At 43.4% G+C, this 24,483-nt stretch overlaps 1 protein-coding gene across 2 annotated transcripts; it reads left to right on the top strand.

Moving 5' to 3' along the window:
• Window positions 1-247: 247 nt before the first annotated feature.
• Window positions 248-24,059, top strand: DET1 (DET1 partner of COP1 E3 ubiquitin ligase). 2 transcript variants are annotated; one of them, XM_081831660.1, is made up of 4 exons: window positions 248-1,330; window positions 4,095-4,282; window positions 11,927-12,118; window positions 23,772-24,059. In XM_081831660.1, the coding sequence occupies exons 1-4, from the start codon at window positions 248-250 to the stop codon at window positions 23,908-23,910; spliced, it is 1,602 nt and encodes a 533-aa protein (XP_081687786.1). In that variant the 3' UTR covers window positions 23,911-24,059. The 2 variants fall into 2 exon arrangements, with proteins under 2 accessions (XP_081687786.1, XP_006733177.1); XM_006733114.3 differs by lacking the exon at window positions 23,772-24,059 and adding an exon at window positions 15,094-15,752.
• The last annotated feature ends 424 nt before the right edge of the window (window positions 24,060-24,483 follow it).

Raw genomic sequence — 24,483 nt, 5'->3', positions numbered from 1 at the left:
ATATTCCCAACAGCTAAGAGTGCTTCCTAGTGAATTAGGTCCTTCCCTCAAACCTGTTTTTAGAATCAGATATGTCAGGACCATTTTCTGACTATAATCTAGGAAGGAGAAATGCTGATCACTGTCACCCTGCGAGTTCTTAGGTCCGGGGTATAAGGAGGAAAATCTCTTTGACTTGTGTATATTTATGTTTTGGTCAATTTTGTTTTGCTTTCTTGACTTCACTTTTCCACGCAGAGATGTGATAATGGATCATCATGTTTCCACCATCAAACCTCGAAGAATCCAGAACCAAAATGTCATTCACCGCTTGGAACAGCGACGAATCAGCTCAGGCAAGGCAGGTACCCACTGGCATCAGGTCCGAGTATTCCACCAGAATGTCTTCCCCAACTTCACAGTCGTCAATGTTGAAAAGCCTCCTTGTTTCTTGCGTAAATTCTCGCCTGATGGGCGCTACTTTATTGCTTTCTCTTCAGACCAGACCTCTCTTGAAATCTATGAATACCAGGGCTGCCAGGCAGCTGAGGACTTACTGCAGGGCTATGAGGGGGAGATCCTGTCCAATGGCAATGACCAGCGGTCAGTCAACATCCGCGGCCGGCTCTTTGAACGCTTTTTTGTCCTGCTGCATATTACCAACGTAGCTGCCAACGGGGAGCACCTGAACCGAGAGTGTAGCCTCTTCACCGACGACTGCCGGTGTGTCATCGTGGGCTCAGCTGCCTACCTCCCGGATGAGCCGCACCCTCCTTTTTACGAGGTGTATCGGAACAGTGAATCTGTGACCCCCAACCCACGGTCCCCTCTGGAGGACTATTCCCTTCACATCATTGACCTTCACACTGGCCGCTTATGTGATACCCGCACCTTCAAGTGTGATAAAGTGGTCCTGTCGCACAACCAAGGGCTGTACTTGTACAAAAACATCCTGGCCATCTTGTCGGTGCAGCAGCAGACGATCCATGTCTTCCAGGTGACCCCTGAAGGCACTTTCATTGATGTGAGGACCATCGGCCGCTTCTGCTATGAAGATGACCTCCTCACCGTGTCAGCCGTTTGCCCGGAGGTGCAGCGGGACAGTCAGACGGGCATGGCCAACCCTTTCAGAGACCCCTTCATCAACTCCCTGAAACACCGACTGCTCGTGTACTTGTGGCGCCGGGCAGAGCAGGATGGTAGTGCGATGGCCAAGAGGCGCTTCTTCCAGTATTTTGACCAGCTGCGGCAGCTGCGCATGTGGAAAATGCAGCTTCTGGACGAAAACCATCTGTTTATCAAGTACACCAGTGAGGACGTGGTAACCCTGCGGGTCACAGATCCATCACAGGTATGAAGTGCTCTCCTCCCATCTCCTTGGTAAAATGGGAAAGTTTCTCTTTGCCTATAGCCAGCCTCTCAGAATTCGCGTTTTCCATGCTCTTGAATTTTTGTTATCTTGGGCCTCAAACTTAAAATAGCTCCATTTTTCTCGGCCACATGTACTTATTTGGACAAATGGAAGCTAAAACTCAAGTCATTGATATGTGAGGTGGTCAGCTCGGTGATTATTACCCTAATTCTTCTGCAGAGCATTTTCAGTTCCCTTGAGAAAGAAGCCCAAGTGCTACAGGGTCAAAGTTTGGACTACCGGTGGATAATCCTGCCTTGACTTTGTGAGACTGTGCTTGTTGGTCTGACTGCTTTAGATCTAGGAGTGAGAATGAGCCCACCATACCGAAAAATTTTTCTAAAAATTTGGCCTTTCCTGCTTAAGTGGTTAATGTCAGTATACTTCTTCATAAAATCCTTAGGAGGTAACTAATAGGTAAGTTAATCTGGCAGTTAAGTTTTATGACTTTACCCTGACCTTGCCCATGTGCTGGACCATAGGCTGTAGAGCAGTGAAAAGATTAAAAGGAAGCCGAAACTTCTGATCCCCCAAGTGAATCATCAGGACTGTAGGTCCTAGGGTATTTCAGTTTGGATGAAAGATCTTGGAGGGGAGAGAGCTGTTTCTCAAATGGGAATCAAGTGGTGTTAAGGGCACAGAAACCTTCCAAGACTCTTGGGTTGAAACACCGTGTTGTAATTCAGGCTATTTTGGGGCATTTCTCTTTGAGAAGCTCTCCACTTTAGTGTTGGTTGAGAAAGAGACCTACCTTTCCGTACTTTTGCTCCCTATTCTCCTGTTTACAGAATGTCTCCTTAGATAACAAGTTTGGGGATTCAGAATAGAGAGCAAACCAGTCAGCCACAAAGAGGGCTGAGCCTCGTATCTTCCACTGACTTGCAGTTGGTTCTGTCATAGGAGACTGTGGAGGACACTATTTCCTAAGACCTTACCAGCCATCCATGGTAAAATGCTTTCCAGTATTTTTCTTTTGAATCATAGCTTGCATATTCTAAAAAAAGGTGGGTGGTGGGGAGTAATATGGTTGGAGATTAGTTTTTCTGGATTCTTTTCTTCCCTATTAATGATGAAGTTGCCCATTGAACCATCACAAATGAGCGTCTGGTCCATCTTATGTGTCATGGGAGATTAGTAGTGACACCCTTGACTTCTGTCCCCTTCTGTATTTCCCAGTCTGCCCTGGAGGGAAGGCTAGTAAGGTATGTGTAATTTTATATTCACATATTTATGATGGATCTTGGTGGAGCCCTGAGAGGGTTAAAGTGTTGTCCAGGTCTATAGAAAGGACATGAGTCAATCTTTTATTTAGGTTTGAGCTATAATTACCTTTGTCATTTGGAGGGAATAAGTTGTCTCTGATAGCCGCATTTGAGATTATCCTTCTTCCCTTTGCTAAAACATGACCCACTTATTTCTGGTAGCTCTAATAAATTTTGGCTAGACTCAGTACTAGTGCTCAGTGTTTTGCTTACAGAGCTTGTAACTTTAAACCCAATTTGCCCTAGTTATCCTCCTACCCCCTTCCCCAGTTTAATTTGATAGGTTCCAATAAGGTTAATGAGAAAAAGTGCATCTACACACAAAGCCCTGCTAATATTATGGGTATTATTCTCAGGTTACTCTCCAGCCTCTTTAATTTACAGCCATATTTAATTTCCAGGTGACTGCAGAAGTCATGTAATGAAAGCTCTGGGAATGACTAATGACTAGTAAAACAGGTGGGCCATGTGGCTCCAGGAATTGATGATGGAGACTTAAACTCCATCGTAGGAGGGGGAGTACTAATCTTAACGTTCTGAAAACTTCTAGAATCCTGTTGAAAGCTTGCAGATTGATTCACATTGCCACATTCATTGGGACAAAACCCAGGGGTTCCTGGAGCTTCCCTGTTAGGCAGAGCAGAGCACTGATGGTTTAGAGGGCTAGTCACCCAGGGGCCCATTCAGGGAAGGTAGTAACTCTGCCACCTATGGCATTTGAATGCTTTTCAGGTTCTCCCTTTGATCTTAATTGCTACAAATCTCAAGTGTATCTTCCAAATGCTCCTGGCTGAAAGAACATTTATGAAGAAAGAAAGGAAAATGCCTCCCTGATTTTTCATTTGTTCAGCAGCAGTTCCCTGCTTGGTTACAACTTGCCTGGGCAGTTTTAGGACACAGTGTACTTCAGGTGTCTCTCTGCATGTTAGAAATCTTAAGAGGGAAAATAAATGTCCCTAAATTGAACTTTCAACTGTACATATACAAGAGAAAATAATTTGCCAACAGGCAGCCACAGGCGACCAATCACTTTCTCAGCAGGGGAAAATTAAATCTGGCATTTTAAAAAAGTGCTTTTTATTTCAGGCTGGGTTGAGGAGCAAGTAGGAAATAAATACTAGGAAGGAAAAATGTTGAATTTGCAGAGTAAGAAATGAAAGATTGGAACCCTTTCTACACGTATACGCAGGCCAGCTCAGTAATTCTAGCAGCACAGATATGGTGGTAAATCCAGCAGTACTGGCCATGACTGATGGCCCTTGAATGATAAAGTGCACCGAGGCTTCCTCCTCTCCCAGAACCACCTGGAGCCATGTTTTTATGCTAGTGTGGGAGCAGAAGTGTTTGCTTGTTTCACTTGTTTGAATTCTCAACCAAGTGGTAAGTTTCCAAGGCATGGCAGTATACCTAGCTGTCTCATAGCTCTCCCTGTTCTTCTGCAGGCATCTTTCTTTGTGGTATACAATATGGTGACAACAGAGGTGATTGCCGTGTTTGAGAATACATCAGATGAGCTTCTAGAACTCTTTGAGAACTTCTGCGACCTCTTCCGTAACGCTACCCTACACAGTGAAGTCCAGTTTCCCTGCTCAGCTTCCAGCAACAATTTTGCAAGGCAGATCCAGCGCCGGTAAGCTCTTCCACTGGGCTTAACAGACTTAATTTTTCTTTAGACAATCCATGTCCTCCAAAAAACCCTTTCTGTATTCTCTCTGCCCACCTCGCTTTGGTTTGGTCTGCCTGTTGTAACCCCTTGGGTCATCCTGAACCTCTTTCTGTCTCTCAGCACCTGTGGAATTACTTGTGCATTATCTGTGATTCGTCCTAGAGGAAGGAGAGCTCTAAGAGCTGTAGAAAGATAGAGACCGTGTCTTTATTATTTATTGCTGTATGTTCATGATGTCCTATCAAGCATTTAAGTATTTTTTGAGTGAATGACTAAGGAAATAATTTTAGAACTTTTGGTTAAACATGATGTGTTGAACACATGTGTTTGTTTCTGCTCCACCCCCAAACCCCACTAAAATGACAATAAAGGAGTAAGAGGTGTAAATATAACAAGAGCAAAGAGAACGGGAGAGGAGAGACATTGGAGACAGGAGATGATTGGCGACAGAAGAGAGCTCTGAATCGGTGTTGGGAGCTGAGAAGCTAACTGATCATCGGCAACCAACTTGGCACACTTCAGAGAACAAAAACTTAAGACTGCAGAGCTTAGTCATCAAGAAACAAGTTGCCTTGCTCTGGAGAACTCTGGAAAGAGTTGGAGAATTGGAGGCCCTAGGTACCTCTGAAGAAACCTAAGATGTAGTCTTAAACAGGAGGATTGGGTGAAGGTCTGGAAAGGACTAATCAGGCCCTCTAGCCCCCTTCTCTAAGCTACTCTGCCAAGTGACTGTCTTTTCCTCACTTCCGCAGAAGGCTGGAGGTTTAGTCTCTGGAGAAACTGAACCATGTAGGCTCTGGTTTCACGTTCATGAGGAACAGCTGAGGTAAGGATGAGATTTGTCATGCTAAAAACAAGAATTAAGTGAAAACCAACAAACTGAAAGTAAGATTCCTGTCCCCTTTATCAGATTTGGCAGCCAGGCTTATGCTCCTCCCGGAGGAGGTTAGAGATTTTTCCTTAGGGAAATTGACCAACCCAAAGAAGAGACCTTCAGATGTTCATACTTGGAGTCCCTCCACAAACACCTGGGTCACTCTAAATTAATACCCCCCATCAGCCAGGTCTTCCTATGAACCAGAGTTTCAGATGTAATTATCTGAGTATATTATTGTGAAACGAATGGTTACTTTGGGCCATTGGCCCAAGCTGAATCCTACTCTAGTCAGTCAGTGCCTTATTGGACGCCACAAACTAAATTGCTCTGCCAACTCTAGCCAGTTAGGGAAAATACCTGCTTTAGATTTCAAGATAGGTCAGACCAGAGTGAACAGATGACTCAGAATGAGCATAACTGCCACTGGAAAAAATGAACTGCAGATACATTAATGTAGTGGCATCATCTTTATATAAAAGCATAGTACTCAGTTAGAAATAGATGGATATTGGTTTTCAGACAAGTTACTTGCCTTTTCCTTTTTCTCTGGTTCACATAAATTTTCTGCCTTATAAGCATTTCTGTTCGGTATAGAAGGATTTTTGGAGGCAGAACATGGATCAGAACTTGCTTTTTTCATTTTGGAATGAATTTTCTTCTTTTTATTATTTTTTTTAAAGATTTATTTATTTTGAGAGTAGGGGGAGGGGCAAAGGGAGAGGGAGAGAGAGACTCTTAAGCAGACTTTGCACTGAGTGCAGAGCCCAGTGAGGGGCTGGATCCCACAACCCTGAGATCAGGACCTGAGCTGAAACCAAGAGTTGGACACCTAACCAACTGTGCCACCCAGGTGCCCCTGAATTTTCTTCTTCTTCTTCTTTTTTTTTTGTAAGATTTTATTTATTTGTCAGAGAGCACAAGCAGGGGGAGCGGCAGGCAGAGGGAGAAGCAGGCTCCCCACCGAGCAAGGAGCCCGACATGAGACTCGATCCCAGGACCCTGAGATCATGACCTGAGCTGAAGGCAGATGCTTAACTGACTGAGCCACCCAGGCGCCCCTGAATTTTCTTCTTTTAAGATAGCTTTAAAATCAGGCAGATCATTATCAACTAGTTACAAAGCTGGGTACAGCTGGCTGAGACAAAATATCAAGTCACTAGAAGTAAACTCCCATGAGGGCAGAGATTCTAGTCTGTTATATTCACTGCTGTACCCATAGCACCTAGGCCAGTGTCTTTCATGTGGGAGCAGCTCATTATGTGTTTGTTAAATGAATAAAATCACCCAGTAATTAGAAGAAGCTGTTTTTTGAGAGTTATTTCAGAATGCATCTGGAATTACGTGAAATTGTAGGAACTCAGGAGGAGAAGATAAAGGTTGAGAAGAAAGGTGGAGTTCCAGCTTTGTGATCCTCAGAATTTTGTATCATACCACCAAAAGATTTTGATCAACTGTAGATATCCTCATACATTAATTTTTACGTTGATCTTAAAATTTTTTTGCTGTTAAATTTGAATAATTGCAGAAAATGCAATTTTCAGTGTATATTTAATACTGATTTTTTTTTTTTTAAAGATTTTATTTATTTATTTGAGAGAGAGAAAGCACATGAGAGGGGGGAGGGTCAGAGGGAGAAGCAGACTCCCTGCCGAGCAGGGAGCCCGATGCGGGACTCGATCCCGGGACTCCAGGATCATGACCTGAGCCGAAGGCAGTGGCTTAACCAACTGAGCCACCCAGGCGCCCCTGATTTTTAAAAATAAATACTGATTTTTAAAAATAAAATTATTACAAGCCTTTTCCCCCCAGCTTTATTGAGAAATAATTGGCATATAACATTGTATACGTTTATGGTGTATAACCCAACATTTTTATTTTTTATTATTTATTTATTTATTTATTAAAGATATTATTTATTTATTTTTAAAGATTTTATTTATTTGACAGAGAGAGACACAGCCTGAGAGGGAACACAAGCAGGGGGAGTGGGAGAGTGAGAAGCAGGCTTCCCACCGAGCAGGGAACCCGATGTGGGGCTCCATCCCAGGACCCTGGGATCATGACCTGAGCCGCAGGCAGACGCTTAATGACTGAGCCACCCAAACGCCCCAGACTTTACTTATTTATTTGACAGAGAGAGAGCAAGCACAAGCAGGAGGAGTGGGAGGCAGAGGGAGATGGAGAAGCATACTCCCTGCTGAGTAAGGAGCCTGATTTGGGGCTCAATCCCAGGACCCTGGGATCATGACCTGAACCGAAGGCAGATGCTTAACCAACTGAGCCACCCAGGCGCCCCAACTCAACACTTTAAAACATAACCCTGGGGAATCTAGATGCCACAGGAATTTGGTATTCAGTATTTGATATAAAAAGGAGAGAGCTTCCTGCTCAGCACCACTCCCCCTGCTTGTGTTCTCTTTCTTGATGTCTCCCTGTCAAATAAATAAGTAAACAAACAAAAAATAAAGGAGAGAGCAGATTGTGCCAATACTATTTGAAATTTTACATTGTTTCTTCTTATGTTTGAATTCGTGTATCTATTTTATCTCCCCCACAGAACTGTATCGTAATGTAACATTTCATTAACCATCTTGTCATGCTTTTCATGCTTTGCTGCATTGAAAATACAGTGTTTATATAAATTGGAATTATTTTTTATTTCTTGTGAGCACATGGCTCTAAAATGCGCAATTTTACAGTCTCCAGTAATCTTTTAGTAAAAATAAGTGAAAGTGATCCATTATAGGTTAGACTAAATGTTCAAGAAAAAAAGAAAGGGGACACCAAGGATCATGAGTTACTTAAGGAAAATCTTTATTTTGAAAGAGACCAAAATAAAACAAACAGTAGAAAGAATAAAGGAACAACATTGCAATCACTGAAATAATTTAAGCTATAAAAAAAAACATTCCTAGAAGAGAAATTTAAACTTTGTTAGGTACAGTTGAGGAATTTTCCAAGAAAATAGAATAAACAGATAAGAGTAGGAAAATGGAAGAGAAAAGATGAAAAGAAATTGGAGAATTTGCCCAGGATGTCCAACATCTGGTTATTTCCACAAGGCGCAGTAGAGAAAATGACGGGGAGGAAATAATGTGAATAATTTTTCGGTCGTGAAGAACATAAATTTCGAGATTGGCAGGACCTTTCAGTGGTGTGCTAGCACTGACTCCTACTGGCTCATGAGAGCCAGTTTATTAAGCTTTCAGGGATCTTTGCAAGCTATTGCTAAATGCGGTCGTTATTAAAAATGAATTATTTCGGGGGCACCTGGGTGGTTCAGTTGGTTAAGTGTCTGCCTTCGGCTCAGGTCATCATCCTAGAGTCCTGAGATTGAGCCCCACGTTGGGCTCCCAGCTCAGTGGGGACTCTGCTTCTCCCTCTCCCTCTACTCCTCCCCTGCTCATGTTCTGTCTTTCTCTCTCTCTCAAATAATTAAAATCTTTAAAAAAAAATCATGTCCTTAATTAAAAAAATTATTTTGTAGTTACTTTACTGTTTATGCTTTTGAGTGTATTTGTATCTATTTTATCTGTATGGTGAAAATACTATCTAGTTAAGCACTACTGCTCATCTTTCAATAGCCCCACATTCAGCGATGTCACATTGGTACCTTGAAATTGGCCATAGCAGTAGGATTTACAGCACAGAAAGTGGCAAGTGCTGCAAATCATGGCTTTTGTCCCCAGATATATAATTATTAAATCTTTATTAGCTCCATCAACTACCTAATGAAAAAAAGACCCATACTGAAGCATATCATCATGAAATTTTGGAACATTGAGGGGGCACCTGGGTGGCTCAGTGGATTGGGTGTTCGACTCTTGATTTTGGCTCAGGTCATGGTCTCAGGGTCATGGGATCAAGCCCCATGTTGGGCGCCATGTGGAACCTCTTTAGGATTCTCTTTCTCCCTCTCTTTGCCCCTTTCCCCCCACGGTCTATCTCTCTCTCTCTAAAATAAATAAATCTTTTAAAAATGAAGTTTTGGAACAGTGGGGAGAAAGAGAAAATTGTAAAAACTTGTATAAAGAACATACATTTCACATGTTAAAAAATAAGCCATCAGATAGCTTGAAGCCAATAAAATCATGCCTTCAGGATTCTGTGGAAAAAATGATTTCCAGTCTAGAATTTTATATCCAATAGGGTGGAACAAAGACCTTTTCAGATGTGAAAGTTCTCAAAAAATTACCTCTCCTATACCTTTTCTAAGGAAGCCTCTGGAAAATAAACCACAAAAGCATGGTACAGGAAATAGCCTGAAACTATGTAGTTGGCGGGAAGCTGATGGTTTAGGAAAAGGTGGGGAGGAATTGATTAAGTGTAGGAGAGGTTGTGGGACCTAGTACTGGAGGTGCTGGAAGGATAATCTCTATGAATTTAGGAGTGCCCATGAATTGAAGAGAGGCATAACTGGGCAGAGTGACAGTGAGCCAGGAGTTAAACGCCAGAGGACGTCCCAGGGATAACTGCTTCATGTTTTTGTCAGTGAGGAGCACGGAGAGTGGAGCTGGTAGTGCCTCTGGGGAAGATGAACTGCTTCAACCTAGAGATTGTTGTGGAGGCTGTGACTTATGATCATCATGCAGCCGTGGGCCAGCCCCCATCATTTGAAGCCAGTGAGCTAGGCAAGGCAGAGTGTGGATTATGAGAGGTAGTACTAGATCTTGGCTGAAAAGGAGCTGAAAACCAGAGAGCCCACAGTCTTTGATTCCAGCTCATCCAAAGGGAAAGAAAGAAGTTCTCTTTGGCCCAAGATTTAATTTTATGATTTACACTGAGGCTGTGAAAATTACTGTCAAGAGGAGTAATAGAAAAGCAGTACTGAGAGCTAGGCTTTCTTTGGGGGAAACTGAGAACTGTTGATTTCCGTCCAATATCACAGGTTAATGGTGAAGACAAAAATCAGAACCCATCTCATCAAGCTTTCTAGCCTCCACAAAGTTGGGAACGTTCAAGTTTTTTAATTTTTTTTTTTTTTTTAATATTTTATTTATTTGCGAGAGAGAGAATGAGAGACAGAGAGCATGAGAGGGAGGAGGGTCAGAGGGAGAAGCAAACTCCCTGCTGAGCAGGGAGCCTGATGTGGGACTCGATCCCGGGACTTCAGGATCATGACCTGAGCCGAAGGCAGTCGCTTAACCAACTGAGCCACCCAGGTGCCCCAAGTTTTTAAATTTATTTCATTAGTTTTCATTCCATTAATTTCAGGGATGAAATGTTATATTTTCTCCCTGGATTAAAAATACTATTTTCCCCTTGAATTTTAAACCATACGATATGCTTTAAAAAAAAAAACAAACCATACAATATGCTTTGATATAGAGATTTTTAAAAATATATTACTGATATTTGACATTCTTTTTAAGAAGCTATGGGAAAGTGAAAAGATTAAAATCAAATGTGATTACACAAACACAATTATCATTTTGATATATTTCTTTGTCTTTTTTTAGGCCTGAATTTTTTTTTTTTTTTAAAGATTTTATTTATTTGACAGCGAGCCAGAGAGCACAAACTGGGGGAGCGGCAGAGGCAGAGGGAGAGGGAGAAGCAGGTTCCCTGCTGAGCAGGGAGCTCGATGCAAGGCTCTATCCTAGGACTCTGGGATCATCCCCTGAGCTGAAGGCAGACGCTTAACCAACTGAGCCACCCAGGCACCCCTTTTTCTTTGTTTTTTAATCATACTGTGTAGACAGAATGTAGCCTGTTTCTTTTACTTACCATTATGATAAACATTTTCTCTGTAACTGTGTAATCTTTGAAAATTACAGTTTTCCAGTAGGTTTTTAATTTTCCATATATTTATCATTATCATAAACAGTGCTGTATTGAATGTGCACAGATTTTTCTGCATGTGGGATTGCTTCCTTCGGGTAAATTTCTAGAAGAGTAGAAATACTTGGTCAAAGGGTATTAAATTTAGTATTCATGACAGTTGTGAGAAAAAATTGCTCTCTTGTTATTATTACTAAAAGTAAGTGAGATACGTGACTCTGTGTCCATGTTCCTGGTCTTTGGATACCGATGTTTCTGTGGGAGTACAGGCAGCTAGCTCCGAGACTTGAAACGAGGGATAAGGAATTTATCGAAAGTTTTGATGAAAGTTGGCTTATAACTGATCCCAAGAAGAGTCAGAGAGAGGCTGCTCTTCTCCATGGGATTCTCTGCGCTCTGTAACTCCTTTCTAATGCTGAGGCTGTTATTTGGGGGAAGTAGATTTGAGTATCAGAAGTGTTGTCATAGAATAGTTACACTCATTTTAAGCTTGTTTGGAGAGTCTTTGTTAACTTTTCTAAAGTAATTTAATGTTCCCACTTCAAATTCTGTTTTCTGAGAATATTTTTTTTTTTTTTTTAAAGATTTTATTTATTTATTTGACAGAGAGAGACACAGTGAGAGAGGGAACACAAGCAGGGGGAGTGTGAGAGGGAGAAGCAGGCTTCCCGCGGAGCAGGGAGCCCGATGCGGGGCTCGATCCCAGGACCCTGGGATCATGACCCGAGCCGAAGGCAGCCGCCCAACCGACTGAGCCACCCAGGCGCCCCTGTTTTCTGAGAATATTTGTAGCCAGGCAGATTTGGGATGTGTGAGAGTTCTGACTTCCTTCACTATCTAGATTTCTATTTACAGAATGAGTTGTTTTTAGACATGTTTTATCAATTTAAAATCCAAGGCAGCTTTGCGTGCCTGCTAACGCAGCCTTCCTCACTGGTGCTTTCTTTTAGGTTTAAAGACACTATTGTAAATGCCAAGTACGGAGGGCACACAGAGGCAGTGCGCCGGCTGCTGGGCCAGCTCCCCATCAGTGCCCAGTCTTACAGCGGTAGCCCCTACCTTGATTTGTCTCTCTTCAGCTACGATGACAAGTGGGTGTCTGTCATGGAGCGACCCAAGACTTGTGGAGATCACCCTATCAGGTACACCATCACTGCTTCAGCTGCTAACTGCCTAAGGGCTAAAGATGGCCCGCTTTCTCTCTCTCTCTCTCCTTGGACCTCATTCCACTGTGACTGTGCCCACTTGTACTCATGGGTTGAATTGGAAGGACAAGCTGTTTCTATAATGTGGTGAGTGCTTTTGATCATGTAGGCACTAGGCTCATAAATTAAGTAGTTCTGCTCTTTGCTTCTCGTCAAAACATCCAATTCAGATAAGTGTTGTTCCTTTTTAAAGGTATCCAGGGTAGGAAAGCACACACCATTTCGTAGTAGTGTTTATAGTTGAGACTTTCTAATTTTATTTCACTCAAATGATTTTATCCCCTCATGTTATTTAGTAGAAAAGATAGCAGAGATAATTTGGGGGAACAGGCAGGTTTTGGAGAAACTCCTGCTTCCTCACTTGAGAAATTTTGGAGTGTAGACTACTGTGTTACTGCTAGAACCTTGAAAACTAAGCAGTCCTTCCCTCACAAATGTCCACTCCACAGACCCCCCCTTCTCTCCGTTTTGGGAGCTTGTGTTGTGCTGTGTGCTGTGTTAGGTCCTAGGGAGAGGACCTGGTACCGCCACCACCCATGGGGTGATTTCAGGGGAGGTGTGGTCCTGGAACCCTTAGCTGGAGAGTGGAAGGCCTTTTTCACATGGGAACAGTGGTGGGTAGTGTTTCATGATCCAGCTTCATTGTGTATTAAATAGGCTTGTGTAACACATTCTAAACAGTTAATCACCGCTCATGGTATTTCCTTTGGGAAATTGCAGCCATGTTCCAAAAACCAGTTAATTTTTTTTTTAATTATAGAATTTATTTATAAATTATAAATATATAAATTAATTTTTTTTAACATATAAAACGTGGAAGAGTATAATGAACCTGCACGTACCCATCACCCAGTTTTAACAGTTATCAACTCATGGTCAATGTTGTCATCTCTTTCCATCCACTCCCCCCCCCCCCAACTGCCACCCTTGATTATTCTGAAGCAAATCTCAGATTTTATAACATTTTACTTATAGATATTTCGGCATGAATTTCTAAAAAATAAGGACTTAGAAAAATAAAACCTCCATACCATTATTCTGTCTTAAGAAAATTATCAAAACTTTATGACGACCACCAAGTACCTAGTTTTCACATTTTACTGTTGTCTTGTAAATATCCTTTTTATGGTTCCATTTGTTCCCATCAGGATCATACATTGCATTTGGTCGCTACTCCCTTAAGTCCATTTTATCCTATAGGTTCTGCTTCCCTCTTATGTTCCTGGCAGTGAAATTGTCCTGTAGTGTTGCCCACATTCTGGAGTCTGCTCACTGCATCCCTGGAGGAGTATTTACGATTTCTCTCATCCTCGCACATTTCCTGTGAACTGGTAGTTAGATTTAGAAGCTCAAACAACCCACTTTACCTTACAAGCCCTTTGTGTGTTGGGGACTGTGTGGGTAAGGTGACTGTGGTTTTCACACATAAAAGCATATCACGGGCCTCGTTTGATATTGTCAGGGTAGCATGAGATACATTCCTCTCCTTTCTAACCTGCCTTTCTAGTTTGAAAAGAGAGTAACCTAAGTAACAAATTTGGGAATGCCTATTGCCGCTGACTAAAGGGGTTTTTCACTTATTTTTAATTTAAAATGAGAAATGTGCGGATACTAAAGGCATTGGAAGAGGAAATGCCATGACTTGAACACCTGTATTGTATGTTCCATTCTAGTCTTTGTCAGTACACATGTTCACATGGACATTGTTGTAATCCTGGTTAGCGTCGTTCTTTGTAGCCTGCTTTTTTGTGTGTGTTGTTACATAGTCCTCAGAGTTACAGTCCTAATGACAGCATGTTATTCCCTCAGTTAGATGTACCGCAGTTGACTGAACTAGTCCCCTGTCACTGAGCCTTTATTCTCCTGCATTTTTACATGGGAGCTGTGCTGGAGTTGCTGTCTTTATCCATATCACTCTGTCCTCCATTTAAATTAAATTCTGAGGATATAAATTCATGGAACTGGGATTATTGAGCCAGAGGCTATGAATATCTTTATATCTGCCATATGTTTGCTTTCCAAAAGGGAAGTTATAGACCTCTCTAATTCAGAGCTCTTCATTTTCTAGGACTTCCCTTAATTCAGCCCCAACCCCTGAACATCTCTAGTTCCTGATACCCAAGGACGCTTATTTTGCGTATGGGAAAATGTCTTTAAGTATGGGGATGAATGGAAGTATTAGATGAAAAATGAAGAACTACTTAGTATTTTGTTTTTGTGTGTGAAAAAGAAGGACCTTCCGAAAGAATCTATTCTTAAAAATGAAAAACTCAAATATGGGCCAAGATCTGCGCTGTCCAGGATAGTAACCACTCACCACTTGTGGTTGTTAAGCGCTTAAAATGTGACCAGTCTATATTGAGACGTGCTCACGTGTCACACATCAGATTTCAAAGGCTTAATACAAAAAACAAATGTGAAATACCTCATTAATTTTTTTTTTTTACCTGGATTATAGGTTGAAACAGTAATAGTTTAGATACCAGTATTGGGTTGAATAAAATATATTACTAAAATTAATTTCACCTTTCTCTTTTTACCTTTTTTAATGTGGCTACATGGAAATTTAAAAGTATACACGTGGCTTGCATTTCATTTCTAGCCTGGCCTAGACAGTCTCGGGGCAGCTTTTCTGGAAAAGGATAGGCTGTAGTTAAGGCCGTGACGAAGGGTCATCTTGGGAAAGAGAAATGACCCAGTGATTCAGGACAGCGCAGTAAAATTCATAATGCCCCTGTGCATAAATGAGTTGCTCAGACGAAGGCGGTTTTGCATTTCTGGTAACCTGGGGCTGATATAAGAGGAGATACTGTAAGATTAAATAACGAGTTGCTGCATTCCCGTGCTGTGCAGATTCCCAGATGGTGGTGAATATCTATACCATCTTCTCTTTCTCTCCTTGTTCTGTTCAGGTTCTATGCCCGGGACTCTGGTCTGCTCAAGTTTGAGATCCAGGCAGGCTTACTGGGCCGCCCCATCAACCACACAGTGCGACGCCTTGTTGCCTTCACCTTTCACCCGTTTGAGCCTTTTGCTATTTCGGTGCAGAGGACTAATGCTGAGTATGTTGTCAACTTCCATATGCGACACTGCTGCACGTAGGTGCCTCACCAAAGCCCAATTATCTGGTCTTCCAAGACCTTGCCCCCCGCTTATCTCGGTGGACTCTGAAGCAAGAGCTCCTGGCTGCCAGCTTTGTTGGTTCCAGACTGTGGTGCCTCACATGGGGAGAGCCAGAGAGAGGAGCGAGGGGTGGCTCAGCTTAATGGAATTGTTATGGTCTCCAACTACTGATTGATTGAAAATCCTCTGCTCTTTTCCCTGTGGGAATGTCCAGCATTAATTAAGTCCATTTAATTTTTGTCTTATTTTGCATTTTGTTGCTATGAAGATGAGAGCATTACCCCGTTCCCCTTGGCGTCCGTTCTTTGGCATTATGGTATATGCAGTCTGAAGCAGGGATGTCTTGTTGACTCACGGGAACTGTGCACGTCCTTCCATGTGGCCGACAACAGGGCTGTCTTTATATTAAAAAAAAGAATAATAAAGCCTTGGTATTTTCTTACTTAGATATATCCCGTTTGATGATTGCCTTATGTCCTGATCTCACCGAATGCTTTTCACCTCTGTGGGTTCCGGGACGGACTGTGAAAGGGGCTGGAGGCCGTGGCTCCCGCAGCCACCCTGGGGAGAACTTAGTGGTGTGTGCCAGTGTGGAAGAGCCTTTTCGGCCAGGACTGTTTCCTTCCCTGGGGTTTTCTCCTAGTAATTGTTACAGCTGGAGGAACTGGGCATAATTGCACATTGTCATGAGGAAGCATGCTCCCATCTGTACCGTCTGTGTCATGCGGGTGGAGGAGTGAGCAGTTCTCTTTGGCCACAGCACATACAGACGCTGTGTAGCACGTACCGCGACTGGGGAGAGAGCCGGCAGGCTCCTGGCGTCGCCGAAGACGTCAGACCGGTTGTTCCTGGACGACCGAGCCATCACAGCTCCTGCAGACACCTGCTGGGCCCCGGCCCACCTCCTTCTGTACGGTCTCAGCCGGTGTCCTCCAGCGGCCTGGTCAGGCTGTTTATGTTTCATTTGCGTAATGTATCCACCATTTATGTAGTAAGCTTGTTCAGTAACCTCTGACTTTGAAAGCAGCCTCGAAATGTTGGGTTTCAGAGCAGGTTGTGAAAGGTGCTATGGATGCAGATGGATTCTGTATCCCTCTGACATTCCTTGGGAACATGACAAATGTGGTGTGAGACACTGAGCCCCACTAAAAGCAGTTCAGCTCATTTCATCATCTTCGGTATTGAACAGCTAAATTCACTCTCATTCAGCATTCAACACAGGATTTGAGCACCTAGTATGAGTCAGGTAGATGCTGTGCTCTGATGTGGAGGATAAGGAGAGAAATAGAGAATTTTAATGCAGTACGGCCAAAGCCCCTATAGCGGTTGTCTGGGAATGGTGGAGGAGGATGAAGGAGAGATGGAGAAGGAAAGCTCTTCTGGGGAAGGGACACTGGAACTGGATAAATGGGAGTGTGTCGTGTGAACCAGGGCCGAGGACAGACGTTTCAAGGAGAGCTCCAGCATGCCCAAAGGTGTAGAAGCATGAAAAGGGCTGTCAGGGCTGTGGAATGGTAAATAACAGGGCTGCGGCACGAGCTGTGGGGGAGGCCAGGGGAATGTGGCTGAATCGTGAAGAAGAGTCTTGTGCGTGGTGCTAGGATTTTGTGCAGTGGAAGAACTAATCCGAATTTCACAAAGACCGTGTTTAGCAGTCCGGAAGTCAGGGGCACTAGAGACTGGAAATAAGCCGACAGGCCTGTAGGTGGCAATCCAAAGGAGAACGGGAGGGTTAGGATGACATCCCTGGGCGGCATCGGGAAGGGTGAAATACTGAGGCATCCTCCTAGATTCTTTGTAGGTCATAACAAAATCAGGGTCCCACAGCAGTCACGTTTGTGGGGCTCAAGGAATCTTTCTTTGTAGACGCACTTTACCTGCAGCTTTGTCTTTGTACTGGGTCGATCAGTTGTGCCTGAGGGACTCGCAGCGTGGAAAGAGCACGGAGCGTGAAGTCACTTGGGCCTCAGTGTGAATCGCCGCCTTCCTGCCCATTAGTCTGTGACCCTGGGCCCATTTCCTCGCCTTTTTGAAGCTCAATTTGTGCTTCCCTCCACCTTACTCATCCACTCCCCTGTTCGTATCTTTCATTACGTCTGACTACTGAGCAGTCCTCATACACCCTCCTCGTCTGTTTATTTATGTCCTGATCTCACCGAATGCTTTGACACCGAATGCTGCTTGACACCTTCATTTCTCTTCACAACTCCTCCTCCCATTTCTCATGATCACCTTGCCCCCCACTCCGTGACAGAAATAGAAACAGGTGGGAATTCCCTTATCTTTCACCATATCAACCACGTGACTTGGCATGTGCGCTCCTTCCCTGCCTTTCCTCCCGAGTGAAGTAGCCCTGCTTCTATAGCATGCCAGCTCCTCCACCTGCTCACTGAATCCTGTCTCTTTTTGACTTCTCCATGTCTTCGCTCCGGCGATGATTCTTTCCTGCATCTTCCTCTTGATAGGTCATTCCTGTCAGCACGTTAGATACCCTCCAGGATCTTCTTTCGTTAAAACCTCCTGCTTTGGCCTCTTTTCCCCCGTTAGTTACCGCCCATCTCTCTGTTACCCTTCACAGAAAAACTTCTCAGGAGAGTTGTCCAAATTAAACGCTGTCACCCCACCACGTTCCATTTTTCCTCTGCCTGTTCCACATAGGCCTCAGTCCTCCCACTCCACTGAAACTTGTGTCCAAGTGACTCCAGGTGCCAATTCTGCGCTCACCCCTTTCCCTCTCATACTCAGCCTCCCGACATTGGGCATAACTCATTTCTCTCTCTATCAAGAACCACTTGCTTCTCTTGGTTTCCAGGACAGTACGTGTTTCTGGTTTTCTTCCTGCCTTGCTGATTGTTGCTTCTTGGCCCTGTGCTGGCTTCTCTTCTTCAGTTCTACGTGTAGGTACTAAGTGCCCCAGCCCTTGGCCTTGGATCCTCACTTCATTTCCTCTGTCTGTAATTTCTTTAATTGATCTCTTCCATTCCCCAGGTTTTAAATTCTAGCTATATGCTGATGTGTCTCAAAATTATAACTCCAGCCCTGACCCCTCCCTTGATCTCCAAATTCCTATATCCCGTGGCTTACATGGCATCTTCATTTGAATATCTAATAGGTGTTTCAAAACCAGCACATCCAAAACAGTGCTCTTGATTCCCACCGCCACCCCCCCAACCTGTTTTTCTTTCAAGAACTACCATATGGCTTCAGTGTCTACCTATTTACTTCAGGCAATAACTTAGGAACTGTTTTCAGTTTTCCTTTTTTCCCATCCCCTTCCTCTCCCCACACCACCCACACCTCTGACTTCACTCTGGGGATATACCCTGGGAAGTCTAAACTAAGCATGGTAATCTTATACTCCTTGTTAGTGACCAGAACTAGAACTAGGTCAAGAGCAGTTGGCAGAAGGGATTAGTTTACAAATGTCATGTGACTTAAGTCAGGTCAATGATACTGTGAGGTAAAGGTTTCTGGAACTGCTGGGGGAACATTTCTCTTTTGAAAATGTCAGTGAGGAGCCATGTAGCCCATAGTTCCACTATCCACCACCCATGATCCTATCCAAAAAGAATCAGCCTGAGGAGGAAGCTGACCTGGAGGGCAGAATGGAGAGGAAAGAACCCGGATCACAGAGGACACGGTTGACTGGATCACACAACCTTGAAACCCACCTTATAGCTGGATTTCCAGTTTTGTGAGACAATAAGTTTCCATACTGTTTAAGGCACTTCGAATTGGGTTTTTTGTTTCTTATAATTGAAAGCAAATTAATGGATGCAAAGAGGAAGGCTGGTCCCCTGTGGAAAGAGTCATGAAATTCCTGCTGGCTGGGTACCTTCTTAGAGTGGGTTTGAAAAGGCCCAATTATGATTCCTGTTCCTGGATTTATGTAAGATGCCTGGCTCGTCTATAGCCCCCTGCATCCATACCTCGGATGGCCTCTTGTACCTGAAAGGATGTAACTAAAATGAGAAAGCATTCAGCTCATGGAGCACTTGACCCATATGAAGTTCACAACCCCTACATGTTCATATTAACTTTGTTTCTAAGGGATTTAAGGCTGCTCTCAGTAAATTCTAGTGCCTTCTCTCTACAGATGTCCAGTGAATCTCAAGAATCTTTGGAGAAACAAGTTCTTTGGAATCAAAGTGTTTAAGAAAAGCAGAGACTTCCAGGGATATCTCTTTCAGATCTCAGTTCTTCCCTGAAACTCTCTCCTCTCATCCCTACTCTACAGGAGCCGGCATGTCAATGATCAGTGCCAAGTTGCTCTGGACCTTTGAGAGAAAGGCTCCATTTAAATTCAGCAAAACCTCTTTCATTCAGAGTCCTTGTAGAGAAGCACAGTGTAAATCAGTGAAAAGCCTAAATTAGATAATTTTTAAAAGAACAGTAGCTTCATTATTTTCAAGTACACCGAGTAACTCCATCTCAGCCATGAAGTGTTCCTTTGTAGAAGCCCTTAGAGACTTTTCCTTAATGAATGGATTATAATTATTGGTAATCAGCATAACAGTTCTCTGCACTACGTGCTTCCAAAGGAGTTGAGCATATTAAGTGATTTTGATGTTCCAGAGGGCAGTTTTATTTACAACATTCATCTGCTCAGTGTATACCCTTTATAGCTGTAACCCTCTGCTGTTTAAAAAAAAAAAAAAAGAAAAAAATTCTGAAGACTCCATCACACGACATTTGATTATCAGAAGCAGAAATAGTGCAGGAGGAGAGAGATACATAGTAGGACTTGTTCTTTACCCGTGGTGTCCCGACAGAACTGCAGGAACAGCTCAGGCTTGCGAGTGGGGCCAGGTGCAAACCCTGGGCTTCATAAAATAACTTGACTGAGTTCCAGTTTTTCTGTAAAATGGGCTGATGTTTACTTTGCAGGGCTGATGTGAGCACTAAATGAGTATTAATTAAAGCTCTAAATACAGTAAGTACTTAATAAATGCTAGCTGCCTTTCTCTAGATTTCTTGGTCTGTGTGGGAGGCTCCTGCCTCTTTCATGTTAGAGAGACTATACTCAGCCCCGATGGTGCCTCTTCGTTCCTTGCTGATCGAGAAGCATGAGCTTGCCCCTTCTCCAGGCCCAACCCTTGCACAGGAGACCAGGGGCTTTTGAGGTGGTGCCCTTCTACTGCCACAGCCTCTGTCCCCGGCAGAGCCATGTCTGAGAAGACCAGAACATTCCTGACCTTCTTTGCACCAAGGAGCCTTATTTGCTGAGAGTTTGTTGTTGTTGATTGTGAACATGTATTAAGCATTTACTGTGGGGCCAGAAGCTAGGTAAGTACCTTGTATTGGAAGGTGTTCCTTTATTTCATCAATTTGGGGATGCATTTTTCAGGATTGGAGTGTATCTAATATCAGTGTCTTATCAGTGATGCTAGACAGTGACTGTGACGTCACTCCTCTTGTCACATGTTCATGTGACACACTTGTCATCAGCCCTGTTGAGTAATATGCATTGGGGATACCGTGTGCATGCTATTTAAAATGTCTTCAAAAAGATTACACTGTAATTTGGTGCTGAAATGAAAGGTTATTTTGTATACAGACAGGTACAGATGCAGAGTAGCATGGTTAATTTTGGTATTAGTGAAGCAAAGGTTTGCCACTGAAGGAATGAATGTGAGGCCATATATTTTTGCAAAGCAGCAACCAAGGGCTTTTTGGAACTAAGAAAGAAAGCAAGATAACCACTGGTAAATGAGGTTTTATTGGCATGCTGAGATTAGTGCACAAGGATTGCCTGTCAAACACCAAACAGGGCACATGAATGAAGGGAAAGCTATCACATGCCTTGGAATAAATGGAAGAAGTTTTAATGCAGTGAGAGGCCTGGTGTGACCAATTCATGCAAAGCACAGGACTAATCACTAAGGTGTGAACCAAAATTGTCGGAAACTTCATGCTGACTTTGAACAGAAGCTGATTAACTTCCAGGGGCCATGTGATTCCGGATAGGAAGAAGATGACACTAGAGCTGAAGTCAGATGAAAAAGGCTGACACTGGCTGTTCTTCAGCATGCCCCTCCTGCCTCTAACTCCAAAAAAAGGCCTAAAATGCTCTTTGGATAAGTATATGTTTTAAGGGTCCTAGGACTTGTTTTAATTCGACACACAGACATGGAGATGACTGTCATGAAGGAAGAAGTCTGTTTTCCTCACAGGTCTCTAGACACAGGAGGCATGGCGTGCCTTGCTTCCGTGGGGAAGCACCTGGGTCACTCAGGAGGTAGGGGAGCAGGGGAAATGTAGGTGAGGGCCTTTATTGCGGTTTCTTTTTCTTTTTTTTTTTACGATTTTATTTATTTGTTTGAGAGAGAGAGAGCATGAGCAGGGGGGAGGGGGGACAGAGGGAGAGGGAGAAGCAGGCTCCCCACTCAGCAGGCAGCCCGATGCGGGACTTCATCCCAGGACCCTTGGGATCATGACCTGAGCCAAAGGCAGACGCTTAAGCGACTGAGCCATCCAGGCTCCCTTTATTGTGGTTTCTATGAGAAGGAGCAGGGCAAGGTTGGCTAATGGGAATAATTTTGGTGTGCTCTGGAACATAGGGACTGTTCCTAGTTGTCTGATACCTGGCTCTGAGGTATTTGGGCAGGCAGATAGTGGCCCAGAGTGTAAGATTACCATAAAGGAGGTGGTTGGGGTATTGGCTCTGGATTGATTGGTGTGCAAATAAAGGCACACTCCCAGGTGAGTTGTTTGCTATCTCTAGGAATTAGCTAACCCTGGGAGGGCCAGTCCCTATAGGGTCAGTGAGGTCCTAACATGTCAAAGCATCAAAAAATAAAAGGCATGGTTAATACAGTATAAAATAGTAGTTCCAAGTAATAAGAAAGCCTTGTCATGGTATTATTATCTGGGTTCTTTTTTGTTAGTGACGCATTGTTGGTAGCCAGCCTCCAAGGTGGCCCATCATGTTTCCATCTCCTAGATTTATTCTCTTGTGTAGTTCCCTCCCACGTTGGATCTGGGTTGGTCTGTGTGACTAATACAAAACGGCACAAGTGTGAGCGGGTCACTTTCAAGCCCAGGTTATAAAAGGCATTTCAGGGCTAGGCTTCTGCATCTACTCTACTCCCACCCCCCACCCCTCCTTGAATCACTCACTCAGGGAAAGCAGCTGTCATGAGGACATTCAGGCAACCTTCTGGAGAGACCCACTTGGCTTCTTGCTAATAGCCATGTGAGAGAGACATTTTGGAAGTGGATCCTTCAGCCTCAGTCAAGCCAATGGATGACTGCAGCCTCAGGGGAAACCCTGAAGAGGAACCACCCAGCCAAGCCACACTCAGCACAGAGTCCGCTTGGGATTCTCTCCCTTTACCCCTGCGCCCTACCCCCGTCTCTCTAAAATAAATAAATAAATATTAAAAAAAAAAATTCTCCCTCTGCCCCTCCCACTCATGTGCACATTCTCTCTAAAATAAATAAATCTTAAAAAAAAAAAAAAAAGCCACCTAGCCAAGCCACTTCCAGATTCTTGACTCTCAGAGACTGTGTGAGATAAACGTTTTATGCTGCTGAATTTGGGGGGTAATTTGTCATATAACAATATATAATTAACATACAAATAATGGTATGTTTCGCATTATAACACCTTGTGTTTGAAAAATGCCGAGACTAAGTGATTTGCTCATCGTTACGTAGGTAAAACTGTAATCCAGCCTGTGTCAGAATCCATTCAAATCCTGGATTTATATAGGTCTATTTTACTGATTACCAATAACATTAATAGGGGATTCTGATGGTTTCGTGCTTCTGTGTCCACTCCCTCCCTTACAGGGGGCACGACCAACAAAGGTATCTTTTATTTGAGGTTGAAAATATATTCCACATATTTCTCCCTCTTCACACTAGTGTGTAGGTTGGCTTATTTGTTCACTTATGTATTTCAATTTTATTGAGGACCTACAAAGTGCCAGGAACTAAGAACATAAGAATTTGTGAGTTATAGGCCCCAACCTTTGAGTTTCTGAAAAGGTTTCCGAATACAGCTACACCTCAGAGATACTGCAGGTTCCTTCCACAGCACTGAAAGAAAATGAGGATCCCGATAGAACAAGTCGAATGTTTTTGTTTACCTGTGCACATACAAGCTATGTTTGCATTATGCTATAGTCTGTTAAATGTGCAAAGTATGGCTAATAATGCTATCGTCTGTGCTTTCAGTGAGTTGTAATGTTTTTGCTGGTGGAGGGGCTTGCCTTGGACTGGTGGGCGCTAAACGTTGGGGCAGTTTCTTAAAATAAGACAACAGTGAAGTTTGCTGCATCGATTTGACTCTTCCTGTCATGAATGATTTCTCTGTAGCAGGCAATGCCGTTTGATAGCCTCTTTCCCACAGTCCAGCTTCTTTCAGAATTGGAGTTTGTCCTCTCAAACACTGCAGCTGCTTTTTCAACTAAGTGTATGTAATATTCTAAATCCTTTGTTGTCATCCCAACAATCTCCACAGCCTCTCCACCAGGAGTCGATCCCATCTCAAGAAACCACTTTCTTTGCTCTTCCACGAGAAGCAGCTCCTCATCCGTTCAAGTTTGATCATGAGATCACAGCAGTTTAGTCCCATCTTCAGGCTCCATGTCTATTCCTAGTTCTCTTGCTGTTTCCACCACATCTGCAGTGACTTCCTCCACGGACGTCATGAACCCCTCAAAGTCATCCGCGAGGGTTGGAATCAACTTCTTCCAAACTCCTGTTAATGTTGATATATTGATATTTTGACCTCTTTCTGTAAATCACGAATGTTCTTAATGGCATCCAGAATGGTGAATCCTTTCCAGAAGGTTTTCAATTTACTCTGTCCAGATCCAGCAGAGGAATCACTATCTGTGGCAGCTATAGTCTTACGAAATATATTTCTTAAAATAGTAAGACTTGAAATTACTTCTAGATCCATAGGCTGAAGAATGAATGTTGTATCAGCAGGTGTGCAAAGAACATCCGTCTCCTCATGCATCTCCGTCAGAGCTCTTGGGGGACCAGGTGCATTGTCAATGAGCAGTAATATCTTGACAGGAATCTTCTGAGCAGTAGGCCTCAACAGTGAGCTTGAAATATTTAGTATGCCATGTTGTGAACATATGTACTGTCCGGGCTTTGTTGTTCCGTTGATGGAGCACAGGCAGAGTGGCTTTAGCCTAATTCTTCGGGTCCCTAGGATTTTC

This window comes from Leptonychotes weddellii, chromosome 9 (assembly GCF_054177405.1).
Source record: "Leptonychotes weddellii isolate Sample4059 chromosome 9, ASM5417740v2, whole genome shotgun sequence".
Classification (NCBI taxonomy): Eukaryota; Metazoa; Chordata; class Mammalia; order Carnivora; family Phocidae; genus Leptonychotes; species Leptonychotes weddellii.
Note: the sequence above shows the minus strand (reverse complement) of the source record. Positions and strands in the feature narration are given on the sequence as shown.